The sequence below is a fragment of the Triplophysa dalaica genome, chromosome 16 (assembly GCF_015846415.1).
Source record: "Triplophysa dalaica isolate WHDGS20190420 chromosome 16, ASM1584641v1, whole genome shotgun sequence".
Lineage (NCBI taxonomy): Eukaryota > Metazoa > Chordata > Actinopteri > Cypriniformes > Nemacheilidae > Triplophysa > Triplophysa dalaica.
The window spans coordinates 15,437,959-15,465,487 of record NC_079557.1 but is presented as its reverse complement, the minus strand read 5'-3'; the positions used below and the strand labels follow the sequence as shown (position 1 = coordinate 15,465,487).

Below are 27,529 nucleotides of genomic sequence, written 5' to 3'. Positions count from 1 at the left end.
TGCACCGCGCTTCGACCCCAGGAACCACGTATCCAGCCGCGAGCGTTGGTGAGGATGCAGTGGCGTACACTGCAACCCAATACTCGCGGCTGCCTGGGTTAGCATGGCTGACATCACCTCTGCTTCCTCCAGAGCTCGACCCCCCTGGGGGGGGGCTCGGAGTCTTCAGGGTCGGATGACAGCAAGTCTCCCTCAGATTCTGCGAGCAACATCTCATCTATGTCACGTATCGTTTCCTAGTGTGTGCCTGAGGATCCGGATGGTTTGCCACCGCCGGTTGGGGACAGTCAGAAGAGCGAGTCGGGGTGCGAGCGGCCCGTGAGCACTTGGTTGGCGGGTTTACGTTCGTAGAGGTCCCCACATCACTAACACCGCTAACACTGCCGGACATCGGGCCTTAGCCACCGACGTCACGGCACAGGTAGCAGACGAAATGGTGGGTAGTTCCTGTGACCGCATCTTCTGTATGACCATCTGTCCGCAGTGCAGGCAAGATGTTCCAACGAAAGCTGCCTCAGCGTGCTGGACACCCAGACACTTGACGCAGCTATCGTGTCCATCCCCTACTTGATGAGGGTACCACACCCAAGAGAACAGCGGGACATGCGCTGGAGAATGCTCAGTCCTGAAAAGGACCTTTTGGAAAATATCTCTAGCACCTCTGGAACCGCCGAGACGCCCAGGGGAAGGTCGCTGCAGGTTGGGACGATCCGCTGCTCTACGTTGTAGATCCGGCATTGTAGGAGGAGAATTTGTTGAATTCGTCTTGTTCGTAGTCATGAGCGAAGGCTCTGAAGAAAAATAGGTAAGTGAATTCTGCACGCTGTCTTCCTTTTATATCGGATATCCGGGGGCGGAGACCGGCATACAAATTTCATTCGCCAAATTTCATTGGCCTTTTCTATAGTAGTAAGAGTTGATTGGTTCTCAAGGGCGAACCCCATCTGTCGGCTATACACAAAATCGAGAGACCGACAGAAAGGGAACAAGGGTTTAGAAGCACATAATACTGGTTGTAAGATCCAACTTAAACTAAACTGTAAATTTACAGTATTTCTGAAATCTGATTCCCGGGTCCCAGGTCCCAGGGTCAACATGATGTTGTCCTAAGGATATCAACCACTTGTCAAAAAAGGAGAGCCACAATTGGCAACATAGTTTTCAAGTCTATTTCCCAAAATGACAAGATCTATAGGGTAAGTCCTTCTAGAGGAGACTTTCAATCACCATTACATTATAAAAGACCGTTCTAAAGGCCTTGGTATATTTGGACGAAATTGAAGAACGAACTAGTGTTATGTAATTTTGAACAAAATCTAGTCAAAACTAGTTCGGTGCAGCAAACCAAAATGATATTTTCCAGAAAAGTTTGGCTTGCCCGGATCTTTATGAAGTAACATTTAAAAAAAAAGTAAGATACGAGCAGCACAAATACACTGGATTGTGGAGTTCCAGAGCAGTGATTTGGGAAAAACATAAATCCTGAAACCCATTGAAAGATGATAATTCCAACAAAGGATGTTTGAGAAATGGTGGCGATGAGGTGAAATTTATCCGAACCATATTATGTTTTTAACTATTAGTTATTATAGTTTTTTATTTTTAGTAATATTTTAAATTAGCTGTTATTTTTAGATTATGGTAATTTTAGTAACAGTTTTGGCAATTGTGGTATATGCTTCTGTCATTTTAAAATTAATTTGTTACATTTTTATGTTGCTATATAATATTAATCATTCAATTTTTAGCTAAGTTTTTGATTATTATTGAACTTTTTGTGCTTTAAAATTGTTGTTTCCTTAAAATAAATATTGAGCTAATTTTAATTTATTTCAATGAAAAGAAACGCTTTTAAAGTTAACCAAAAATAACCTTGGTAACCATAATGGCTTTATCTTGATCGATAAAAGGTAGAAGATCAGAAGACCTCAGCTAGACAAATCGTACAAGAGACGAGGCAAAGAATATAATCTAGTTTGGCTGCATTTGAATCTTCCAGATTATTTGTAAAACTCTCCAGCCTAAAAATACAAGCACTGTAAGAATTGTTCCTGCAAACATTTCAGCACTTAGATTACTTGTCAAAACTCACAGAGGTGGAGAAGCGGCTGTGGCAGGGGAGTAGGTTTACTTTATTGTGCACATGTTGTCTGATTTCCTTTTTTTTTTTTTGAGTCCATTCGGCACCTTGCAAATATCTTCAATATTGGTGTCAGTGCTCTCCTGGCTCTCTGATAAAGATGCTAGGAATAAATCAGAAATCAGAACTTGTTCATCCAGTGATTGACATAAAAATTATTTTGAACAATAAAAAGGCATTGGTAGTTTTGGTCAAATCATACAATTATTGTTACCTGTTGTTGGATCCACAGCAGCTGCTGGAGGAAGCTGGGATTCAAATTTGGCTGAATTTGAATCGTCCAGACTATTTGTAAGACTCTCCAGCCTAAAAATACAAGCACTGTAAGAATTGTTCCTGCAAACATTTCAGCACTTAGATTACTTGTCAAAACTCACAGAGGTGGAGAAGCGGCTGTGGCAGGGGAGTAGGTTTACTTTATTGTGCACATGTTGTCTGATTTTCTTTTTTTTTTAGAGTCCATTCGGCACCTTGCAAATATCTTCAATATTGGTGTCAGTGCTCTCCTGGCTCTCTGATAAAGCTGCTTAGAACAAATCAGAAATCAAAACCTGTTCATCCAGTGATTGATATAAAAACTGAGTTAAAACAGTTTTGAACAATAAAAGGGCATTGATAGTTTTGGTCAGATCATACAATTATTGATACCTGTTGATGGATTCACAGCAGCTGCTGGAGGAAGCTGGGATTCAAATTTGGCTGAACTTGAATCATCCAGACTACATGTAAGACTCTCCAGCCTAAAAATAAAAGCACTGTAAGAATTGTTTCTGCAAACATTTAAGCACATAGATTGCTCTGTAAAAATCAAGAGAATTGGTCAAACTCACTGAAATTGAGAAGCTGCTGTAGGAGGGGGGTCTGTTGACTTTTCCTGTCCACCCATTGTCTGATTTTGTTAAAAAACTGTTCAGGGAAAGATAAATTACATACAGGTTCAAATGACTAAGATTTTTAAAGAGCATCAAACAATAATTTAACAAATCTTGAAGGTAATATAAAAACACATGTGGATGCATTAGGACGAGGGCTCACGTTACACTTCGTAGGGAAGCTCGAGGCAGGAGGATTATGCCTAAAAATACAAAGAGAAGCACTGTAAGTATGATTTCTGCAAAGATGCAAGCATTTATATATTGAGAAAATATTTTTTGTTTAACTCACTGAGGTACAGCAGGTGGTGTAGGTAGAGCTGGGGGCTTTGTTGAAAGTTGGAATTCATCCAGCCTGCATACATCTTCAATGGTGGTATCAGAGTCCAGTATGCTGCTCTCATACATGCACTCTGGAAGATCCGCTAAAAACAATTCAGAAAACAAAACTTTTCATCCATTGATTGATAAATCCAAAATTGGTATCGTACATTGATAGGTTTGGTCACATGTAACATTATACAAATGATATTTCCTCTTACCTGTTGTTGGATCAACAGTAGCTTCTGCAGGTAACTGGCGCCCAAATTCAGGTGAGTTTGGACCATCAAGTGTCTCTGTAAGACTCGTCTGCCTAAAAGCACTATTGTTTTTAAAAACATTAGAAATCGTAGATTGTTGTGTATAAAGCAAGAGAATTTGTTCAACTCACTGAGTTGGAGACGCTGCCGGGACGGGCGACTCTGTGGACATTTCCTGTCCATCATTCTCCTGCCTTTGTATGGAAGCTTTCTTCTTGGAGAGCTTAGCAACCCCAGGAGATTGTTTAGAGACATCTCCGGATGAAGCATCATTCTCCAGCTTCATGGCAGGTTTTCTAAAAATACAGCTACTTGGTTATTTGGAGTTTTAAGATTGCTGTGTATAGTTCAAAAGAATTTGTTCAACTCACTGAGGTGGAGAAGGTGATGCTCTGGTGTCTGCTGTCACTTGGGGCTTCACAGACATTTCTTGTCCAGTCATCGGACTAGTGTCAGTCTGCTGACTCGGTGTTAAAACTGAGAACCAATCACAGTAGATATTAAAAATCATGTTTAAAGGATAAATATTAAAAACTAGGATTATAAAACAGTTTTAAACAATAAAAGATCACTGAAGCGGCTGTCAGATAGAACAATGTGTACAGACTTACCAAATGTTGGATGCAATATAAAACTTAATGTGGAGGGACGCGTCATAGCGGAGATGGAGGCAGGAGGATAATGCCTAAAACTATGAAGAGAAGTACTGTAAGTACCATTTCAGCAAACATTGAAGCAGTTATACACAGAGACAATTTTATGTTTGACTCACTGAGGTACAGCAGGTGGTGTAGGTAAGCCTGTGAGCTCTGTGGACACATGGAGTCCATTCAGCATCTTGCACATATCATCAACTGTGGTCTCAGTCTCCAGTGTGCTGTTCTCTTCCTGGCTTTCTGGAATATCTGCTAAAAATAAATCAGAAAACAAAATTCAAAGTTTTGAAAAATAAAAAAACATGATCATTTTTGTCAGATGTTATAACAAATTATATACAAATTACTTTACCTGATGCAGGATCCATAGCAGCTGCTGGAGGAAGCTGGGACTCAGATTCGTCTGGATTTGGATCATCCAGACTCTCTGTAAGACTCTCCTGCCTAAAATACAAGCACTGTAAGTATTGTTTCTGCAAACATTTAAACACTTAGATTACTTTGTATAAATCAAGAGATTTTATAGAGAACTCACTGAGGAGGAGACACTGCTGGGACGGGCAGCTCTGTGGATATCTCCTGTCCCTCATTCTCCAGCATTTGTGAAGCAACTGTTGAGAACAGATCAGAGTGGATATGAGACATAAATATCAAGTTGAACATTTGTTTACATTTAACTAACCCACTGAGAAACATTCTACCATAAGTAAGATTGGAAATTTGAAAAGAATGTGATACTTACTATTTTTCTTTTTCCTCCTCCTTCTTTTTTTTTTCTTGGAGGCCTCAGAAGCTTGAGGAGATGCTATGGACACCTCTCTATCTGAAGCCTGATCTTCCGGCAGTGAAGAAGAAGGATGATCCCTTAAAATACAAGTACTTGAAGTCATTTTCATTTTATGTTACCACAGACATTCAACCACTTAGATTGCTGTGTATAAATCGAGAGAATTTGTTTAACTCACTGAAAAGGAGACGCTGCCGGGACAGAGGGCTCCGTAACCATCTTTTGTGTAGATGTTGAAACAGGGGGCTCAAGGGACATCTGTTGTCTACCACTCTCCTGCCTCTGTGAAGAAGCTGTTGAGAACAGATCAGAGTAGATATGAGACACACGTGTACAGATCCATAAAAACAAGTTAAACATTTAATCTACATTTAACTAACCCACTAAAAAACATGCTACCATAAGTAAGATTGCACATTTGAAAAGAATGTGATACTTACTATTTTTCTTTTTCCTCCTTCTTCTGTTTTGTTTCTTGGAGGCCACAGAAGCTTGAGGAGCTGCTATGGACACCTCTCTATCGGAGGCCTGATCTTCCGGCAGTGAAGAAGAAGGATGATCCCTTAAAATACAAGTACTTGAATTCATTTTCATTTTAAGTTACCACAGACATTCAACCACTTAGATTGCTGTGAATAAATCGAGAGAATTTGTTTAACTCACTGAGAAGGAGACGCTGCCGGGACAAAGGGCTCCATAACCATCTTTTGTGTAGATGTCAAAACAGGGGGCTCAAGGGACATCTGTTGTCTACCACTCTCCTGCCTCTGTGAAGAAGCTGTTGAGAACAGATCAGAGTACATTTAGTCATTTGGCAGACGCTTTTATCCAAAGCGACTTACAGTGCACTTATTACAGAGATCAATCCCCCTGGAGCAACATGGAGTAAAGTGTCTTGCTCAAGGACACACTTGATGTGGCTGCTGGGATCGAACCAGCAACCAGCAAGAGTAGATATGAAACACACGTGTACAGATCCATAAAAACAAGTTGAACATTTAATCTACATTTAACTAACCCTCTAAAAAACATGCTACTATAAGTAAGATTGCACATTTGAAAAGAATGTGATACTTACTGTTTTTCTTTTTCCTCCTCCTTCTTTTTTTTTTCTTGGAGGCCTCAGAAGCTTGAGGAGATGCTATGGACACCTCTCTATCTGAAGCCTGATCTTCCGGCAGTGAAGAAGAAGGATGATCCCTTAAAATACAAGTACATGAAGTCATTTTCATATTAAACTACCACAGACATTCAACCACTTAGATTGCTGTGTATAAATCGAGAGAATTTGTTTAACTCACTGAGACGGAGACGCTGCCGGGACAGAGGGCTCCGTAACCATCTTTTGTGTAGATGTTGAAACAGGGGGCTCAAGAGACATCTGTTGTCTACCACTCTCCTGCCTCTGTGAAGAAGCTGTTGAGGACAAATCATAGTAGAAAAATGACTCAGGTGTTCAAACAATGATTGATATCTTTAAATACAGATCATAAAAACAAACATGCTACCAAAAGTATGATGCTCAAAGCAGTTAAAAATAAAAGCACATTGATAGTGTTGAGCAGACTGGAAAAGAATGTGAAAACTTACTATTTCTACTTTTCAACCACCTTCTCTTCACGTTCTTGAAAGCCATATAAGCACAAGGAGATAAGCCGGACATCTCTTTGGCGGAGGCCCGATGCTTCCTCGTCAAAGTCGAACGATGTCCACTTAAAGTCATTTTCATTTTAAGTTACCACAGATATTGAAGGACTTAGATTGCTGTGTATAAATCGAGAGAATTTGTTAAACTCACCTGAGGAGGAGACGCTGCCGGGATTGGGGCCTGTGTAGACATCTGATTGATGGAGACAGTCTTCAGTATAAACCTCTGTGCAGATGAAGCTGAAAACAAATCAGAGTAAATAAAAATGTAGAATTTATGCATCATATATCTTTAAAAAAAGAAAATAATGTTTTTAAATTTTTATCAGATTTTTCCATGAATGCAGTCTTAAATAGAGAGTTAAAATATAGAGAATGCCTTCAAAACGGAAAGCATTATGTTTTCCATTATTTGATTAAAAATGTGATAAACATACCAGAAGAACAATAGCAAAACAGGAAAGGATACGGATAAATCCCATAAATCAAATGCAATATTTTTGTACTTTCTCCTATTTCATTAGGCAAGCGTGACATTTTTAGGACCATTTAATGTTTTTTTGCAATAAACCTCATCAAGTTTGGACAATGGTGACCCTTGTGTGTGAAATTCATGCTAGTATCCGCGCTAACGTCAATTATTTTACTCTTGTGATACGCTTTATTATATCACGAAGATATCACGATAATATATTCACAGAATGTGCTTTACGTTAAGAGGAATGATTTACGTCGTACTTTAGTTTGGTTTTAACAGACAGGGTCACAAATAACAGAGCATGGGTAAGTCAAAAGCTACAAACAAATATAAAAACTCACGTATCTCGTATCTCGCCCATGAAGGAAACGTCACGACGGGCTCCTCAGCTTCGATGGACTCTTCGACTAAATCAGCCCAAGATGTTATGGGCTGATAGTCGGAGAAGGGAAAATCCTCTTCGGGGGTGTGGAAAGCTGATCGACTCATGTTCAGTCAGAATCCGACCAAGCGCGAAGACACACCAACTGAGAACGCCCAAAATCACAGTAATCGCAATCAAGTTTTTCTCTCTCAAAAGCTAAAAACCTGCACAGCGGTCGGCGAACTACAAACAAACATACATTGATCGTTGTCATGGAGCGCTTTGTAGACGCGTCACTCTGTATGATGTCATAACAATAGAGACGCCAAAGCCTTAGAAACAAACAAACACATGACAACCCTGTTATGCTATTGAGTTTGAATACAATTTTTAATTAAACAAGTTACCTATTCGCAATATTTCAGAGAAAAATAGGTACACGTAATAAAGAGCTAAATAAAGCTCGTTAATCGACGTAACGCCGTGTGTTGCTCCTTGGGAGGATGGCTGCTAGTATGTTAAATGCAGTGTTTTGTTTTTCTTGTTTGATTGGGATATATAACTCAGTCTTGCTGTGTTAAAAACTGCGATATTAGCATTACGCAGAGTCGAGCCCACACGACAAAAGACATTAGAAACGCTTTAATTCAATTCAAGTTTATTTATATAGCGCTTTTCACAATGTGCATTGTTCCAAAGCAGCTTTAAAGGGGCAAACAGGAAAAAGAGAAAAGGTAAAACACAGCACAGTGCATGGTGTTTATAGAACAAGCAAGATCATTCTAATAAATAATATCTAATTAATAAATAAATAAATGCAGTCTCCCGGTGAGCAAGCCAACACTGCCCTGCTGTGGCGAGGAACCCAAACTCCAATGATTGATTAATAGAGAAAAAAACCTTGTGAGAAACCAGCCTCAGCCGGGAGGGCCAGATCCCCTCTGACGTGTCATAGCTACACTCAGTGACCCCGACCAAAAGCCACCGAGCAAATATCCACGAGGAAGAGGGAGAGCCCACCATCTGCAATCCAGAAAGTCCCACTCACCGAAAACTGTGCAGGTTCAACCCGGTCCCACCTCACGATTGACACCTGAAAACAGCATTAGAACCCATTATAATTTCGTCAACACTAGATATGGCGTGTTGAGATGCGACAAATCCATTTAGAACAGGCAGGTTGCAGTGTTCCTGCTTCGGGCCTGTCGCGTCCGGTGAAGACACGGTGTTAATTTGTATATGTATATTCGTGGTGTAAAGTATTGGAGTAAATGTAATTATCTACTGTACTGTATCTTTTTGACTACTGGCCACTTTTACTACATTTTTAATAAGTATATGTACTCTTTACTCCACTTCATTTGTTCATTAATGTAATTACACATATCATTTTGCACTGCACCTAACTTTTTCTGCAGCAGTTTGTTTCTGCTACAGAAGAAGCAATATTGCCATTTACAGGGCACTGAAGGTACTATATGTTGTGCATTTTGCCCTTACTGAAACTTGTCAACATGGCTTCTTTATGTGAATGCGGTTTAGTTGACATCTCTGGTGTTTTATGTGGGAAGAGGAAATGACTGCAGCCGGCAATAAGGTCAAAACCAGCATCCAGTCCAAAAAGGCTTTGACTTTTGTAATTTTACTTAACATTATTTAATTTATCCGTTTAACTGAATAGAGATTTTCGAAGGATATTGGTTTCCTTATGAGCACTTGAGCTTAACTGAGACTTGGGTTTTTGTAATAGACGTTGCAATTTTGAGGTGTTCAGTTTGATGCGATTGCTCTCCTCACAAATCAACTGTTTGTTAAGTGTTGAGGAGTAGTGTTGCTTTAAGCTATAAGAGTAAAATACTCAAGTACTGTTAAAATCAGATACTCTAAGACTTTCACCACTTTTCATCTCTCTCCACAGGCTACCGGTTGAAGCCCGGATCAGATTCAAGTCACTAATGGTTGCCTACAGGACTATCACTGGATCTGCACCGGCATACTTTAACACCCGCCTACATTCCCACACCCCATCAAGAACCCTCCGTTCAGCAAACCAGCGGCGTCTTGTTCTGTCTTCCCATAAGGGCAGTAAATCGTTTTCCCGTTCATTCTCATTCACAACTCCTTCATATTAAATATTCATTACGGCCAGAAATAAAAAAACAGACATTTCAATTTTGGTCTTTCTTTTTACTGAAACAATAATAGTGTATTAAAATGCAGTATATCATACCGCCCTACAAAGGCAAAGCGCCGTAATTACACATTAACTCAAATAGGCTTAACTTTACAAGGATAAATGTATCTTTGTGGTTGCATTGTTTTGTGTTTTTTGACATGACTATTGTTGCCTGCAAAGTTTTATTATTTTTTACATCATGTCAGTCTTTTCTAAACAGTGGTCATGCTTAAGAACAAACCATTTCGTTTTCTGCATAATAATTTTGTTACACCAGAGTCATTTTTGTGTTGGATTAATGTTAAAATCAAAATCATCACTAAAATGTATATTTTAGGTTATTGTTTTTTGCAAGTAAATATGGACCAATACAGCTTATTGCATATGAAGTCATGGTCTACAAAATCAACGACAAGGATATTTATTTCAAAAATTATATGAGTTTAAAAAAGACGTGTACAAAGACATAACAAACACTTTTTTTATTAAGGACTTGTCTCACATCCGAACACTTGTGACACATATGCAAGTTATTATTACAGTGTATCCTCCAAATAAAAAAACTACTGTCTTTTGTTGGTTTGCATTACGATTTGGGTATTGTCTAAAAATAAATATATATGCACAGATCAGAAACTGGGGAACAAGGTTATTTTTTACTTTTGACCCTATAGGGTATGCTAGCTAACCTTGGTAGTAATACAACTAGCAGTTAACTATTGGCCAGAAACTAAACATAAAGGAAACTCTTTGTCATCTCTTTTTCTTTAGTTGTCAGAAGTGCATTAGTATAAAGGGAGAGGGACACAACAATGAGAAGGCTCTTGATGTTATGTATCAGGTTTGTGTTCAAGTAAATGCCCCTGTTAGTACACGCAGTATCTATAGATGAATACGCGCTCAGTTTATCTTAACCATACATGTTGGTTTCTCTGTCTGGTAGATGAAGGCCATTTAATAACTGGAGGTCATCCTGTCAGTTCGTCACTTGATCGCGAGTGAGCGTGTACAGGTCGGCCAGCTTCCTGGCATTGAAGTTAACTTTGTCAAGAACAATATCTGTCTTTTACAGTGAGCAACCTTACATGTTAAAACTTAATCAGATTTTTTTGTCATTGTCGAAAAGCAAGCAAACAAACATGCTTCCTAGCATTAGTAATGCAGTCAGGGGGATCTTTCTTCCTCCACAAAAACGCATCACAATGTTTTCATTTATGCATTTGGAAGACGCTTTTATCCAAAGTGACTTACATTGCATGATACTATACATTTGGATGTGCAATCCCTGGGATCGAACCCATGAAATTGACCTATAATCACTGAGCTACAGGAAAACAAACCTTTGCTAACAGTAAAGGCGTCTATTGTCCCCCCCTGATTATTTGCACCGTTGTATTGTTTCCCTGATAAGTTTGCCAATTTAGGCCCTACTGTTTCTCTTGTCAGTTGTCCTGTATTGTTGTATAGTAATGTATATTGTGCCTTGTTCTCTGCTTTATTGTCGCTGGATGTTACTTTTACATTAAACCTGCTTGCATTTGGAATGGATCCTACCTGACAACCTCGCATAACACTATCACAATTATGGAAAAAACAAGCAACAGAAAGAAAGCGAGGTAGATGAAAGTAACAAGGAAATCATTGTTGCAAGTGTCACCGATATGAACTTTCTAAGGCAAGACCACGATTGTCCTTCTATCTGACCTCCGGTCCACACCATCACCCTAGCTGAGAGAATGGACGTCCAGTGCTAACTCACACTCCATAAGGTAAACTAAAGCCTTTATCTGTCCATTCTCAGCATAGCGTTTCCAGGCCACAGCAGCTATCAGCAGGGAGTCTGAAATATTCTTCACATGAATGAAATCCAGTCACACTCACAACCCTGTCTCAAAATATATATTTTTTGTCTTTTCCTCTTGTTGTGGGCCACACTGAAAAGATTGCCTGAGAAATACAGAAAGGAACACGCACCAAATTGACATGGAGAGAATCGAGACTACGTGGTTTGACCGTTCAGCAGCGTGTTCAGAGAAGATAATGGAAGAAAATATGTTTCACTGTGTAGCTTCACTCTAAAGGTCATTTAACCGGAATGTTCGGGGTTCTATACCAGTTCTAAAACAACTTAGCTGTGTGTATATAATGCATTTGAAACTGAAATCTATGGGACAAGACATTTCACTGCAATGATTTTAATTTCAAAATTTATAGCCAAAAGACTTGTGCACTACGATCACTTACAAACCTTCTATGAGGAATATTATTTTGTGAACTGCAAAGCAACCTTGAAGCTCAATATAAAGCTAAGTATCAATAAGAAGCAGCACACCAGAAAGGGACTTGGAGAGAAATCAACCCACATGATTTACATCTGTAAATAGACATTCATCTGCATGGCCTCACAGACGTCTGTTGTAAGCGCATTACTGTAAAAGTATCTTTTGTTTATTTTCACAAACCAATTGAACATTTATAGAGCATAAATTCCTTTAGTCAACAACTTCTGTAATGGCAAGATGTTTTCATTGCTAGTATCATCTGTGAACTGTTTGGAAAATAACACATATAAACTTGAAGTGAACTTTTAGGCAAGCAGCCCTTTAAACAGGCACTGATGTCCGGTCACTCAAGTACGGTGGCCCAATAGTGCACAACATAACGACATTTAAAAAGCAAACATAAGTTCACAACATAACTGAATCGAGCCACAGCACAACGAAATAGAGCCACAACACAACGAAATAGAGCCACAACACAACGAAATCGAGCCACAGCACAACGAAATAGAGCCACAACACAACGGAAATGCTCCCGACCACTAGGAGGCATCAGCGCCAGAGAACATTAATCAGTATGCGTGTAGAAGAGGCTGTCGAGTCGTTTGGAGGAGATTTTACAACGTAAGTACATTCAACCGGTGCTTTTAATGTTAATGTTGCTATATATTTGGATACAATTACGTATATACATGCATATTACCAAAATTGTTACGTAAACTATTCGTCACTATCCGTTCTTGTAATTGGATTGATCGAATTCATTGTTATTTGTGTTTGTTAAGCATCCCACATGAATAGATACTATGCAATGTTAACTTTCCAGCAGGGTTTAGCTTTAGCTCTGATGAAACACACCTATACAATCTAACCACGCCCGTTCGTCTGAATGCAGCGCAGAACAATAGGCATATGACATCATGACATAATCAAAGTAACGCTGCATAAAGTCGAACATGCGTACAAATAGAGCAGCAGACGGGTGTGGATCCGAGTTGGAGCTAAACTCTGACTGAAAGTTGACAACCTCTGTAGTATAGTTTGAACTGTAGTAAAATGTAGTCAAATAATTTGGTACTATAGTAAATACTGAAATAAACTACAGTTTACTATAGAAAATGCTACAGAATGAATTTACTATTTATACTATAAGTATTTTTTTATACTACTTATAATATATAGGCTACTACTATTTATTACAGTTTATCATAGAAGACTATAGAAAACTAGAGTTTTTTCATGTGGGGTAATGTCATAAGATCATAGTCTCAGTGAACCTCTAAAATCAAAGGCCACTTGTTTCCTGAAGTGTTTCTTTACAGATCACAATGTATTGTCCGTTTTGTGGCGCTGCAGTGGAAAGCTGTCCTGCATTTTGCAGTGCATGTGGCCATAGTGTAAAATTTCTGAAGAATGTTTCCAACAAAGTTCCTGATGAAAATCAGCCAAGCACAAGTGAAGGTAGAAGGGAGGTTGTTACTATCGAACCCTATATTTAGAACAGAAGAACTTTTAGGAGAGTTACATTACAGCATTTCATATGATTTGACTGGGCATTGTGTTTAAAGCAGGAAATACAGGGAGAAGTTCATTGGATTCCTTCATGAAGTTCAGGGCTTTGAAAGAGAAGGAGAGGAAAACATTCTTTACTAAGAAATGCCAGGCATCTAAGAAGGATAAGAAAACTGTAAAGGTATTTTCTTATTATGGTTTCAAGCCCGAAGGGCTGAAAACCTATTGTTTTTTTATCAGTTTTCTATAGCTTTTACATAAATTTATATCATTTGACATAAGGCTCATTTGAGATGCACTTAGCATTGCCTGAAAGTCCGACAAGAGCAGGCAGCTTCAGTGAGGTAAGAAGTCTTGTAGTCCAGTCAACAACAAACGTCAGCAAATGGCAGAGATCACATTCTTGGATGCAATTGAAATACCACTGCTTTTACATTAAGATGATTATGGGTAGAATACATTTCCCTCAAGCATGTTTTTTCCACATTATATCACAAAAAACTGAACTATTATAGTTCATGGACTTCTTAGGGTTAAGAAAAAAAACTGACATTCTTAGCCAATCGACAATATGCATGTGGCACTATCTAACCGGTTCGTAGCAGATTTTGCTTATCTCAAATGAGTCTTTCCTGTAGCTCAGTCTTTTCTGTAGCTTTCCTGTAGCTCAGTGGTAAGAGCATTGGGTCAACAGGGTTCGATCCAAGGGGATTGAACATACCTATGTATAAATGTATAGGATAATGCAATGTAAGTCGCTTTGGATAAAAGCATGTGCCAAATGCATAAATGTAAATGAGTCTATTATTGATAAACTCCCAGTTAAGGTTAAATGTTATCTCTCAGATTAAAACTTTTATGGGGTTGCAATAAATGGTATAAAAGTTACATTTTCTTTTCTATACAGTCACTCTTACTACATTAATAAAATGTTATTGTGACAGTTTTGTTTTATTTTCATTTGTAGATTTATGTTGGAGTTATGTGGAGACATAATGGTGTACTAAAGCCTGTTAGAGGAAAGACCCTGCCTCTTGAGGTTCAACCTAATTGGTCTTCAGAGCAACTATTAACAGCTGCTGTAAAAAAAGTAAAAGATTTTAATCAAGACATACAAGATGGCCCCTATGTGTTGCTGTACCCCGATGGAGCAGAAGTGAAACACATTCCAGGAACAAACACACCCTTCAGAATAGAACTGTACAAAGAGGCACTAGGGAAGGCTTACCAACGAATAACTCTCTTCACATGCACAGTTCAAGACTTTTCAGTCAATGGTAAGCAAATTTTACTTTGAATAATTCCCACCTAGACAACACATTTACAACAATATATACAGAAATCAGTTATAATCAAAGCACATTTTTCAAAGACCCATAACTACTACTGCTTTTTTTTTTGGAGATGATAGTGGAGATTCTTCAAGTGAAGAGAGCGAAGTGATCATAAAATCTACCTCTAACAGTCCATACTCTGAGAGTGACACTTTGGTGAGTACATTTAATTTTATGCCTCCTAATAAGTATTTACTTCAAATTCACTCTAACGTAATGTTTGTGTTATGTATCCAGGTTTGGGACGGACCAAATGAAGCAAGCACCCCAAAAGCAGAAAGCACATCAGACAGGCATGATTATAACATAATGAAAATAAGTGTTTAGAGATTTTAAAACAATATGTATGCAATTCTGATGTTCGATTCAATGATTTTCCAGACCCCCTCAGCCAATTTTAGACCAAGTAAGTTCAAACTTTTCAAAGGAATATGTTAACACTAAAGTAAAATGTAGGCTTGCCTATAGTTGTTTTTATGTTTACTAAATGAACTAATGCTTGCTATGTTTAGTTGCTCAGCTTGTTGTAGTTGATAATGTTAATATTAATAATTATTTTTCTTTAAACTAGGAAGGAGGAGAGAACAGAACAAATATACAAAACCACACACAGGGCCCTCAAAATTGCTACACGTGAGCTGATTGTCCGTCCAAAAAGAAATTACAAGTCCTATTTAAAGTCACTTGATGAACGTAAATTTCTCTTAATGATTTTTTACAGAAATTACACACGGTTGTATGCACCAATAGTAATTAAAAGTGATTCCGAAGAGTCAGACGGGAGCAGACCTTATGTTCAAGAGGAAAGGTTGTAATTAACTCTCTACTCTTAACATCATGTTTGTATTTTTTTATTGAATTATTATTGTTTTACTTAATTTAAACCTCCTTTTGTTTTACAGCAGGGATGCATTAACTGCTGCAGACATTGTATCAGATCTCTCATCGAAGATCATAAAGACATCTTGCAGCAGATTCAACATAAATCGAGCTAATGTTTGGGATGGAGCAGCTCGTGGTTTCAAACGTGCCTCATATGACCCCTCACATGACATGCTTGTCAAATTCACAGATGATGAAGGGACAACTGAAGATGCAGTAGACACGGGTGGTCCAAAACGGGAGTTTCTAACCCTCTTAATGGACTGTTTAAGGACTCGAAGAATCTTTGAGGGCCCAGAACATCAGAGATTTCTCACATTTAACAGTGCAGGTGAATTGTGAACTTGTACTTTTAATACGACTTCCTACCTGCCCTTTTGATAATTATCTTGTTAAATTAACTGGAAAAACTATTAATTTACTACAGCTGCCAGAGAAGATGAATACTTTCTTGCTGGAAGGATGATCGCAGGTTCTATAGTTCATGGTGGTCCAGGTCCTCGCTTTCTCTCAGAGATGCTGTACAATAACCTTACTGGGAGGATTGACTTCGATGGAACAATTGAAGATGTAACAGATGAGATCATGAAGACAGCCTTGCTCGAGGTACAGTCAATCTTCAGTTATGCTTAAAGGAGCTGTATATTATAATTTTACTGTATTAAATCAAAACAATACTTTAATATGTTCGTAGACATTTAGGAAACATGCTAAGTTCATATATTGGCTTGTCCAAAAGACAATGCTATAGCCTGTTATTCCAATCTAAAATGTATGTTACGTGCCGGAATGTCTGTTTTTGGTCCGTGTGACCCCGCCCACTGACGATTTACCCACTAGTGTATTTTACGTATATAATACGTAAATTTACTATGATTTGAATTGATATTCTGTTTACCAGTTTTAAAAGTGTCTAATTTGTATTATATTCTAAAAATGGATTCCTATTGAATTGCTCCTTTTGGGTGTAGTTTAATAATGATAATGTTTTTATCACTTATTCACACTCATGTCATTGCAAACCTGTATGACTTTCTTGGTGAAGAAACAACATTGGCCCTTTTGACTTCCATTGTATGGACACAAATCCACTAAAACATTTCTATAAAAATATATTTTGTGTTCCACAGAAGAAATAGTCATACACATATTTACAATGACATGAGGGTCAAATACATTTTTTTGGTGGAATAATCCTTTAACTCTGTTTGCCCCAGATATCAGGTGCTGCATCATTAGATGAATTACACATGCTCATTGATAAGTATTCCAGCTTGCTGCAGACTGCCGGATGTTTCGAGTATCCACAAAGTGTAGAAGGCAAACAGAACATTGTAAAGGATTTCATACAGTGGTACATAATATACAGAAATCAGTACTCAATTCAGAGGTATGTTTGTGGTTCATTTGAGACCATATTATCACTATCTATACTGTCGTAGAAACTCTGTGATTAATGCTTGTCTTCCAGATTTAGGGATGGTCTTTCGACATTGGATGTCATCAATGCCCTGGAGCAGCATCCAATTGTATTCACTCCATACATGTGCTGTGGTGTTGAGAAACTCACTCCTGAATCATTGGAGGCTATCTTTAAGGCTCAGCTCAGTGAAGTAGGTAGCACCAGGCGACAAGAAGAAACCAGAATAATTGGATATTGGAGAGACTATCTACTTGACACAGGAGGTTAAGGACTAAACATCACATTTTATTGTTGTACATGTACATAGTTCATAATGTTTAACGGATTCTATTTTTTTTAGAACAAGAAGCAGGACTCTCCCTCCAGGACATCCTGATGTTTGCTACAGGACTGGATTCACTGCCTCCTTCGACAATTGTCCCTCAACCCAAACTCTGCTTTGAGAGGACCTCCAGCTATCCTATTGCTAGTACCTGTACCAACACAATCAAATTACCAATGTCCAAAAGTTATGAAGAGTTAAAAAATGCAATGGACTTTGGCATACAAAACTCACCTGGTTTTGGATTGCAGTGAGTAGTAATGGTTACTGTTTTGTGTTTGTTTGATGAAAGTTTGAAATCTTACCTGACTTTAAATTTCAGCAATGTTCTTCATGGTTATGTAATTTTCCACACCAGTCTCCCAGTTCAGAGGTGTAGTAAAATTGCCCTGTGAATGTAGTTCTTCAAAGTTTGCTTGAAGCTGGTCATCTCCACACATACTCAAAGTGGGTTCAGCCAGATACTGGTCCAGGTTGTCCTGTGAGATAGGGAATCCACAATCGGTTCCATTAAACCTTTGGGGTAAATCAGAAAAACAATGTTTACCATTATATTTATCATTCAGGTTGATTTGCAGCACCAAAATTTGATACAAAGTGCAGCATTTTTATGCAATAAAGTTAATCTTGAATTTAACCATGTATTTGCATTTGTTTTGCTCTATCCCTGCAACACAGTTAAGCAGCAATCTCAGTTTTACAAATAAATAGGAACTGCATAAAAAGCATCATGGCTTTGAAACAATACAGTATGAGGGAGAGTATTCATGTCTTTAACAATTCTATTACAAACACTAGTATTATATATTAGTCATAACGTACACCAACCTGTGTGGAACAATGAACATTGCATCTGGTTTCCCAGAAGGACAGCGAGATTGTTTAACTGCCCTAATGGTGTGTGTGTTCCAAATTTCTTTGGTTTCATCAAGCTCCTTCTGTAGCATGCCCAAAAAGACAAAACGCACCAAGCATATGTGCTCATGACTGCCATTAAAAAGTTGTCTCTCTTTCAGGTCATTCAAAAGATCCATCCAGAACTGAGTCCTGCGTAATTAAACCAACAATAATATTAACATGCTTTAGGGAATTAATTAATATGCTATTTTTCTAGAACATGTTTCAAGTCTTTTAAAGTCAGGGTGTCCGGTTTACGCTTGTTGTTACGCTTGTAGCCAATCAGCAGTAAGGTGCACAGTGCAGAGGACAGACATTAGTTGAGCTCTGACGAAAGCAAAAGATGGGGGTAGGGGTGTGTTTGTTTTGTCGATTTGAACATCAACAACAGCTAAGAGAAATTGGACACCCCGCCTTTAAGTGGAAAGTTAAGCAAAATCTGTAGGTACAAATATTAAATGACTGTGACCATACTGTACCTTTGTTTTCTGAAATATGACCACCAGCTTTCAATTCTTTGGTTGGTAGTTGATGCGCCATACACATGACTTGCAGCCCCTGCAAGTTCATCTTGGTGGTTTGATCTCAGAGTGCAGTGGATTGCAGCCATTACTCCATTTTCAGTGCCACAGTCCTTGCGAAGAAGCTTTGGTATGACCCCAAATTCAGTGGCACACTGCAGGTAATGATGAGCTATAACTTCTGGGTTGTTGTTGCTGGCTCCACAGACCAACCACATCACTTTCCGAGAGTATCCATCAATGCAGCCACTTATGGCCAAACCATAGGGTTTTAATTTGTCATATCCATCAACGTGCCAGGTGTGATTTGGCCCCAAAGAATGGTAAACCCTTCTTACAAACATTCTTCTTGATCGTTGTACAACTCCTAATGGATCAAGATCTGCCATCATATACATAACATCTTGTCTGTTAACTGTAAGACTGTATTTCTGACGTAGTGTTTGGCACATTGTGCGGTACCCATAATGCTGTCCAGGACCATCCAACTCCTCAGTAATTGCTGCCTGAACAATGTCCAAAGGTGTGTAGCTTTTTCGTCTGTACAATGATAGTCTGTTTAATTTGATTTTTAAGGTACGAAGGCTGAATTTGAGGTTGTGCTTTGATGCCAGAATATCCAAAATTACACTGTAAGTGTGTCCATCTCTAAAGTACTTGCGAAGAAGATCCTCTTCAGAAACTTCGATTGGGAAATCTGTTATCAACAAAGAGTAATGATAAAAATAAACAAATGTTTATACATGAAGGACCTAATGACAAGCGTTCAAAACATTACTTTCAAACTTTTTAGTGTTACAACTGTAAATGGTTAAAACGCCTGCCTCACACAACAGGTGTATCCGAGTTCATGCAGCCTATTGTGCGAGTATGATATGACGATATGACTGCGCAGCACTGCACTAAGTCAAACATTCCTATTGATGACGTAAATTATAGTTCCATATATATATAGTATTAGGGATGCACCGATCCGATACTCTGGATCGGAATTGAGGCCGATCCGGGTCTTTTTTGCTGGATCGGGTATCGGACTGACGGGTTCTCTTTAGTCCGATCCGTTGCGATACCCGTGGATGTTACTATAAAGCTTCATAAAGGACTAACTATCAGGAAATTACCATAAACGTTGTCATGCACTGTTTTCGATGTCATGTATTTTGATAGCTTTATGCGAGGAATAAACCAATATAACATAATTAAAAAACTCTGACCTCCGCTGGTGCGGTCATCTGTCAATCTCAATCCAGCATGCGTGTGTCCGGGAACAGTCAGGATCTTTCTCGTTCCAATGTTTTCAATATTCTTAATAATCACTAGATAATAGAGGGTGGTTTTGTTTAAAACACATTTTGCCGGAGACGGTACTCGCTGAGTGTAACGTTATTAGATTCAAGCACTAGAAGCGGTCTATGTTATGCGTCATTCATACATAACTTTAAACTTTAGGATGGATTCAATTTTCTATGATTTAAACACATAACATATATATTCTCTTTGTGTTATAACTGTTTTGAACTTGGGAAGCAAAGATCCCCGCGACAACAGGATCATCTCTATCCGGGATGCTCGTGTGTGAAGCGGGTGCTTTAAGCGCATCATTCTGCGTCCAATGCGCATGACTTTAAATAACGTAGAAGCGAATGTATTAAGCGCATCATTTTGTGTCCAGGATGTGCATGAGCGAGTTTGGACACTTTTATAATGTGATAGCTTTGTGTAATAAACAGAGATTTATTTGTTAAATATTTTGTAAGTATCTGTGCTTTATGAGACCACATTTTTGTTTTGTTTGTATTTTTAAGTTTAATACAGCACTTAATTACATTTAAAAAAATCATACTTTTAAGTAAAAATACTTAAGTAAAGGAAAATGGTAGATTTTAATGTACTTATGGATTTAAAGTAAAAAAACAAACAATTTATTTATGGACTGTAGTGGAATAAGTATGATGTGATTCATACTGTTGGAAAGCATTTTTTGTCCAAAGTACTCTGATAAAGTACAGATAGTTTAAAATGTACTTGAAAGTAAACATGCTTAACTATTCATCTCTGGCAATAAAAGTTAAAATATGCAAGTCTACTTTGATCATGAAAAACAGTGCTAGTATCGGATCAGAATCGGCCGATACGCAGAATTCAGATATCGAAATCGGATCGGAAAGGAAAAAGTAGTATCGGTGCATCCCTATATAGTCAGAGGTGGGTAGAGTAGCCCAAAATTGTACTCAAGTAAAAGTACTGTTACTTCAGAATAATTTGACTCAAGTAAAAGTAAAAAGTAGTCATCCAAATAATTACTTGAGTAAGAGTAAAAAAGTGCTTGGTTAAAAAACTACTCAAGTACTGAGTAACTGTTGAGTAACGTCTGATTTATTTTTTAACAAGCATTCAATCAGACAGACACAAATACAGTGTGTGTGTGTGTGTGTGAGAGAGAGAGAGAGAGAGAGAGAGAGAGAGAGAGAGAGAGAGAGAGAGAGTGTGTGTGTGTGTGTTTGTGACAAAAAATGCAGAAACAAACAACTTCACAAAAGAATTACTCAGTGATGTCACTATTAAGCTTCAACAGTAGTTGGTTCTCAAGGTTCTTGCTGTGAAGCTGTGATCGTTTTTCAGTGAACAGGAGTCCTTGATGACTGAAAAGTCTAAATTAAATTAAAATAACAATTAATTTGAAAGTTAATTTGCTACATTTCAGATTAATATATTTGTTTTCCTTAAAATTTTATTTAACAGTAACTTCAACACTTTGCAGTTTGAATGATGTCCTGCATAAACAAAATGATGGAAAATGTTTATGTTTCCACTGTTCGATATTGCCCACGCCTCATACACACACACACACACACACACACACATACACACACAAGCACACACACACAGATATAAGTAAACACTTTGTGACTTTTCGATAGCGCCCACGTCATTCTCTCTCTCTCTCACACAACATACTAAAGCATTGCAATGCAAACGCAGCCCGCTTCAGAGCTAAAGCGGGACTACAGATTAAGTGTCCCTAAAGAACCCACGTATCTAACAGTAGTTCTGCATTATATTAATTAATTTGCACGCGAGTTTTATTTATTTTTATACCGTGTAAGTTATTTTCTGTGTAAGTTAAATGTATGCACCGAACCGTGACGCCCATACCATTTCGGTTCAATGCAAATACATGTACCGTTCCACACATAATATATATAGGAAATGTTTAAAACATATGTTACCTAAAAGACAAACATTCGTCTATCCACAGCAAAAAAAAAACGATTTTAGAACACAAACCGCTACATGTTTCCTCAAATTAGATGTTGAGTTTTTGAATGCTGAAATGTCCGTTTGTTTTGGGAGACACAGAAGACACCGCATAATGTAGCTGCTGTTTCGCACTTTTATTAAAGTAAACATGCTTTCAATATGAGGACAGGGGTGTTCCTCCTCGGCTGTGTCTGCATTGCCGATGGTTGATTGTGACATTTTAGTTTTGCTACGACTGTAAACTAACCCGTCCCGCCGAACACCGCTGAGATTGAGTATGGTCACGTGACGAGACTGCGCAACTACGTTTGATTGGTGAAACACAGTCACATGGTAGAGCCTTTGGCAGAAGTCTCACTCTCTGTCAAAATAAAACAATGACGCGTAGAATTTTAAAGAGGTCAAAAGAAAAGTAACGAGCTTATTGTAGCCTAATGTAGCGGAGTAAGAGTACAGTTTCTTCTTCACAAATCTACTCAAGTAAAAGTAAAAAGTATAGTGATTTAAAACTACTCCTAGAAGTATAATTTTTTCAAAAACTTACTCAAGTAAATGTAACGGAGTAAATGTAACTCGTTACTACCCACCTCTGTATATAGTATAGTATAGTATATATATAATCATACCGTGCTCTGACAAAATTTGGACATTAGAACCGCAAGAGCCACAAAAGGCAATAGCAGTCCCAAGTTCGTTTCCACAAAAGGGACAAAACATGGCAGCCTAGAAGACAATGATAAAAAATGATCAATCCAATTACAAGAACGGATAGTGACGAATAGTTTACTTAACAATTTTGGTAATATGCATGTATATACGTAATTGTATCCAAATATATAGCAACATTAACATTAAAAGCACCGGTTGAATGTACTTACGTTGTAAAATCTCCTCCAAACGACTCGACAGCCTCTTCTACACGCATACTGATTAATGTTCTCTGGCGCTGATGCCTCCTAGTGGTCGGGAGCATTTCCGTTGTGTTGTGGCTCTATTTCGTTGTGCTGTGGCTCGATTTCGTTGTGTTGTGGCTCGATTTCGTTGTGCTGTGGCTCGATTTCGTTGTGTTGTGGCTCGATTTCGTTGTGTTGTGGCTCGATTTCGTTGTGCTGTGGCTCGATTCAGTTATGTTGTGAACTTATGTTTGCTTTTTAAATGTCGTTATGTTGTGCACTATTGGGCCACCGTACTCAAGCATAACGTGACCTCTACCCAGCCGTCACAGACAATTTTCTCTTTGCATGTCTGAAAGATCTTCTGGCCTGCAAATCAAAACCCTATTAAGATGAGACTCGGCTAATTTAGTTTGAATAAACATGACTTAAAGGCAATACTTTCAGGATGTGTTACACAAAGTGAACTAAGTCACTATGACTTCCCTCATTAACCAGAGAAGACGACATGTGCATTAATACCTACATTTGAATGGTTTAGTGTTTGTGGTGACAGCTGAAGATTTTGAGTTCTATGCCATCAGTCTAATGCTTGGTGGAATCCACAAAATACACAGCTACTTGCCACATGAGAAAAAAACTGGAGATGAAATGTGAACTAGAAATTTTTTGTTGGCTCAATTTCATAGACTGCAGACCTTCCATGAAGAAAAGCGGTTTACTTTCGGTTGTAAGGGTCGGTTGGGTTTTCATGTTTTATGGGGACTTACAATTGACCGAATTACTTTTATATTGTAAAAACTGTTTTTCTACCCCCTAACACAATCACACAAGCCTTGTGACCACATCTAAAAATATGTTTTACACAGAATGCTTGTTAAATGTTTGTCCTGTGATAATTGTGCATCCCGTGACCTGGCGATGTCAAACACACAAAGACATTTTGTGAAGTCTTGCTCTACTTTCCTATTCTTACAACAATAACCATAAACAAAAATGTTGAAAACATTTCCTTGTCAGTCTTTAAGAACAAACCATTTTGAGTTTTTCTATATTCATATTTTGTTTATACCAGAGTAATCTTTGAGTTGGATTAATGTTTAAATCCTTTAGGTAACGGCATCAATAAAAAGTTATTTTGGATTACTGTAGTTGTCCCAACTGAATATAAGAGAAAGCTCGGTGCATGTGAAGTCAAGGTTTTCAAAATCAATCACAAGGACTCTTTTTTTAAACATGACATGAGACTAAAAAAAGACAACATGTATAAAGATATCACAAACACATACTTTATTAATGACCCGTCTCACATCAGAACACTTGTGACACATATAAATGTTTTCAAAGGGGATGCTTGTAATCGTAAACCTAAACAATTACATGTCTAGGGTGGATATTGTTTATCATAAGCAAATCTTTAATACATGTTACTCTTATAGATGTTTTTTTAACCTACGGTGACCACCTGGTCCTCCTGTCAATCATTTTCCAAGTGTTAAAAAATAGCCACCTACCAGTCAATTTTTCCATCAGCACTTTCACAATGTGCATTTTTGCAAAGCAGATTTACACAAAACATTTCAACAGAGAAACAGTAAATACATAAAGATTTTTTTAGACCTCCATTACCTTCTGGGTGATGTGGGCTGACAATCTTGCTGATGGCATTCAGCCAAACTGGAGCTGGGTCGGTCAGACTCAGCCGTCCCGAGGATGAGACATGGAAACAAGACAAACTTATTAGCGTACAGTCCACTCACATATGTCAAAAAATTATACAATATAATATGTTTGTGTTTGGTTGCGGTCAGAAAGCGGCATAAACACGTTTAGGCAGTTAGTTTACTGCCCACAAATGGCTGCTCGACCTGATTTTGCCAAGTCGTTGATGTCCTGAGGACAACATATTTTGTTGACCTAATGACAACATTTTTATAAATAAAACCTAAACCCACACCAAACCCCAACCCTAACCATAACTTATTCCTAGAATCAGAGGAAAAAATTATACGTGGAAAACGTCTTGTTATGTCTGTAACCTCAGTTCCCTGAAGGAGGGAACGAGACGTTGAGTCGAGCCGACAGATGGGGTTCAACCTTGAGAACCATTCAACTCTGACTACTATAGAAAAGGCCAAAGAAATTTGGCGAATGAAATTTCCGTCTCCGCCGGTATAAAAGGAAGACGGCCTGCAGCACTCATTTACCTTATATTCTGGAGAGCCTCTCACGACTACAGCAGAGGACACTACGTGTTGTGGCATAAGGGACACAACGTCTCGTTCCCTCCATCAGGGTACTGAGGTTACAGATGTAACAAAGACGTTCCCTTTCTGCCGGTCTCTTGACGTTGTGTCGAGCCGACAGATGGGGTTCCTATGGAAAACCCAACAACGCTGTATCGTGTCACAATCTCTGGGCATGCAGCACGAGGCTTTCGCGAACCTGTAACCTTCCAGTGTGATGGTCGGGGGTTCCCAGTGAATTCTTGGAGAAAGATGGGTACAGCCCTGACCGGTAACCTTTCACGGACGGAGGCCTTAGCTTTCTACTGGCGAGAGGCCTTCCGGATCGGGCTTACACCGGGTGAGCGCGACCTCCTTAATTAGGGATGCGCTGCAGAGGCCACTTCCTACCCGAGGGGAGGAATACAGTGGATATAGGTATGGTCTTGCCCTTGGGGGAGATCGCATGGAACGTGCGGACTAAGTACCGCGAGATGGAGGTCCACCTGGGGGTATTCTTGGGTTACCAGGAGTGGGATCCATCTCATGAGGATTTATCAGATGGAACAGCCCACGGAGGGGGTGTTACAGACGTCGGGTAGCACTAGGTCCGGTAAAGAGCCATCTGTGATAGTTCATGTGTTGTCCCGGACTAAGGGGGTAGGCTGCTCTGCCCAGCCGACCCCCAGGGGGTGCATGCTTTGTGATGGATGGAATGCCTGTTCTTAACCAGTGGTTGGGAAAGAAGGAAGGTGGATGGGATACCTTTTCTTAGCAATGTGTTTGGGTAAGAAAAGAGGTAGATAGCACACTGACCCAGCCTGCTGGAGGGTGGGGAGGTGCTTTCGCAGACATACATCCAGCCGGATGCCAGTCCTACATGTCGCCAAGCAGGATGTGGGCTGACACCGGGTTTGCGCGAAGGTTGTGAAACCTTGCGAAGGTGTACAAATGTCTGCCAGAGAGGCGCCTCTAGCCAGTGCCCAGGAGGTGGCTTTACCCCGTGTGGAGTGAGCCAGCACTGCCAAAGGGCATGGGAGATCCTGTGACAGCATCCACGATCCAGTGCGCCAGTCTCTGCTTGGGGACAGCCTTCCCCTACTGCTATCCTCCAAAACAGACAAAGAGCTGGTCAGAACTCCAGAAGCTCTGCATGCGGTCCAAGTAGAGGCGCAGTGCGCGTACTGGACACAAAACGGATGGGGTTGGGTCTTCCGCCCCGATGGGGAGCGCCTGCAAGCACACCACTTTGTTCCGTAAGAGAGTTGTGGGAGCTTTGGGCATGCCGCCGGGCCTGGGTCTCAGGATAAAGTAACAGTTACCAGGGCCGAATTCAAGGCAATTCGAGGACACAGAGAATGCTTGAAGTTCCCCTACCCTCTTGTAGGAAGCGAGTGCCATCAGGAGGGTCGTCTTTCTCAAAAAGGTGAGGAAGATCGGAACTTCCGAGGGGCTCTAGGGGGCCCAGAGAGGCCCACCAGGACCACGTTAGGGCCCCAAGAGGGTATGGAGCGGAGACGAGGTGGATTCCGCCTTTTAGCGCCCCTCAGGAACCTGGTGACCAGGTCGTGCTGCTCTAGAAACTTTCCATTAACTGAGTCGTGATGAGTGGCGACAGCGACTACGTACACATTCAATGTAGAGGTGAGATGTTAGTCTCCAGTCTCTTAAGAAGGACAACATGATCTCGATTGAGCACCTCAGTGGATCTTCTCGTTGAGAGAGACACCAGGACGAGAAGAGGGGCCATCTAGAGGCGTATGCCGGAAAATAGATGGGGCCCTAGCCTGGGTGATGGTCTCCGCCACAGAGGGGGAGTAGCCTACTCAGTATCTTCTCGTCCCGTCTAGAGACCAGACATGGAGGTTCCAGAGGTCTGGTCTAGGATGCCAGAACGTGCCCTTCCCCTGAGAGAGTAGGTCCTCCGTCAAGGGAATGGGCCAGGGGGAGTCGTTATCCAGAGCATCAGCTCTGAGAACCAAGTGCGGTTGGGCCAGTGTGGCGCAATCAATAACACTTGCTCCTCTTCCCTGACCTTGCACAGTGTCTGTGCAAGGAGTCTCATTGGGGGGAAAGGCGTTCCTACTCCCGTCCCGCGGCCAGCTGTGCGCAAGGGCATCCGTGCCGAGGGGGGCCTCGGACAGGGAGGTCAGGTTGCGCTTCTGCGTGATCGTCCAGAACGGCAGCTTGTGAAGGTGCGTGATCAGGGTACACAGATCTAGAGTGGGGCGCCTGCTGCCGTCTCTTTTGGGAACGATGAAATACGGGCTGTTAAACCC

The 27,529-nt window shown here is 39.7% G+C and overlaps 3 protein-coding genes across 10 annotated transcripts; 1 reads left to right on the top strand and 2 right to left on the bottom strand.

Annotated features, from left to right (window-relative positions):
- Positions 1–2,109: 2,109 nt before the first annotated feature.
- Positions 2,110–6,801, bottom strand: LOC130437602 (nucleolar protein dao-5-like). Of its 5 annotated transcripts, none has more exons than XM_056768988.1 (21): positions 6,627–6,801; positions 6,338–6,452; positions 6,115–6,236; positions 5,700–5,814; positions 5,477–5,598; positions 5,215–5,329; positions 4,992–5,113; positions 4,785–4,860; positions 4,602–4,693; positions 4,366–4,501; positions 4,205–4,284; positions 3,965–4,070; positions 3,725–3,889; positions 3,555–3,646; positions 3,305–3,437; positions 3,176–3,215; positions 2,971–3,046; positions 2,789–2,880; positions 2,518–2,663; positions 2,355–2,446; positions 2,110–2,243 (listed from the first exon to the last, which is right to left on the bottom strand). In XM_056768988.1, the coding sequence occupies exons 1-18, from the start codon at positions 6,763–6,765 to the stop codon at positions 2,801–2,803; spliced, it is 1,926 nt and encodes a 641-aa protein (XP_056624966.1). In that variant the 5' UTR covers positions 6,766–6,801; the 3' UTR covers positions 2,110–2,243; positions 2,355–2,446; positions 2,518–2,663; positions 2,789–2,800. The 5 variants fall into 5 exon arrangements, with proteins under 5 accessions (XP_056624966.1, XP_056624964.1, XP_056624965.1 ...); XM_056768986.1 differs by having other exon boundaries at positions 2,518–2,666; positions 3,555–3,655; positions 6,627–6,800; XM_056768987.1 differs by having other exon boundaries at positions 3,555–3,655; positions 4,366–4,498; positions 6,627–6,800.
- Positions 6,802–11,113: 4,312 nt separating this feature from the next.
- Positions 11,114–17,764, top strand: LOC130437586 (G2/M phase-specific E3 ubiquitin-protein ligase-like). 4 transcript variants are annotated; one of them, XM_056768946.1, is made up of 14 exons: positions 11,115–12,604; positions 13,303–13,441; positions 13,549–13,673; positions 14,460–14,769; positions 14,897–14,982; positions 15,064–15,119; positions 15,208–15,232; positions 15,398–15,459; positions 15,548–15,634; positions 15,729–16,039; positions 16,136–16,314; positions 16,926–17,098; positions 17,180–17,394; positions 17,472–17,764. In XM_056768946.1, the coding sequence occupies exons 2-14, from the start codon at positions 13,309–13,311 to the stop codon at positions 17,705–17,707; spliced, it is 1,998 nt and encodes a 665-aa protein (XP_056624924.1). In that variant the 5' UTR covers positions 11,115–12,604; positions 13,303–13,308; the 3' UTR covers positions 17,708–17,764. The 4 variants fall into 4 exon arrangements, with proteins under 4 accessions (XP_056624925.1, XP_056624926.1, XP_056624924.1 ...); XM_056768947.1 differs by having other exon boundaries at positions 11,114–13,441; positions 13,552–13,673; XM_056768948.1 differs by having other exon boundaries at positions 11,114–13,441; positions 15,732–16,039.
- LOC130437588 (uncharacterized) lies at positions 17,765–23,025 on the bottom strand. The gene is made up of 5 exons (XM_056768949.1): positions 23,011–23,025; positions 22,759–22,855; positions 18,830–19,568; positions 18,282–18,500; positions 17,765–17,969 (listed from the first exon to the last, which is right to left on the bottom strand). The coding sequence occupies exons 2-5, from the start codon at positions 22,847–22,849 to the stop codon at positions 17,765–17,767; spliced, it is 1,254 nt and encodes a 417-aa protein (XP_056624927.1). The 5' UTR covers positions 22,850–22,855; positions 23,011–23,025.
- Positions 23,026–27,529: the final 4,504 nt, after the last annotated feature.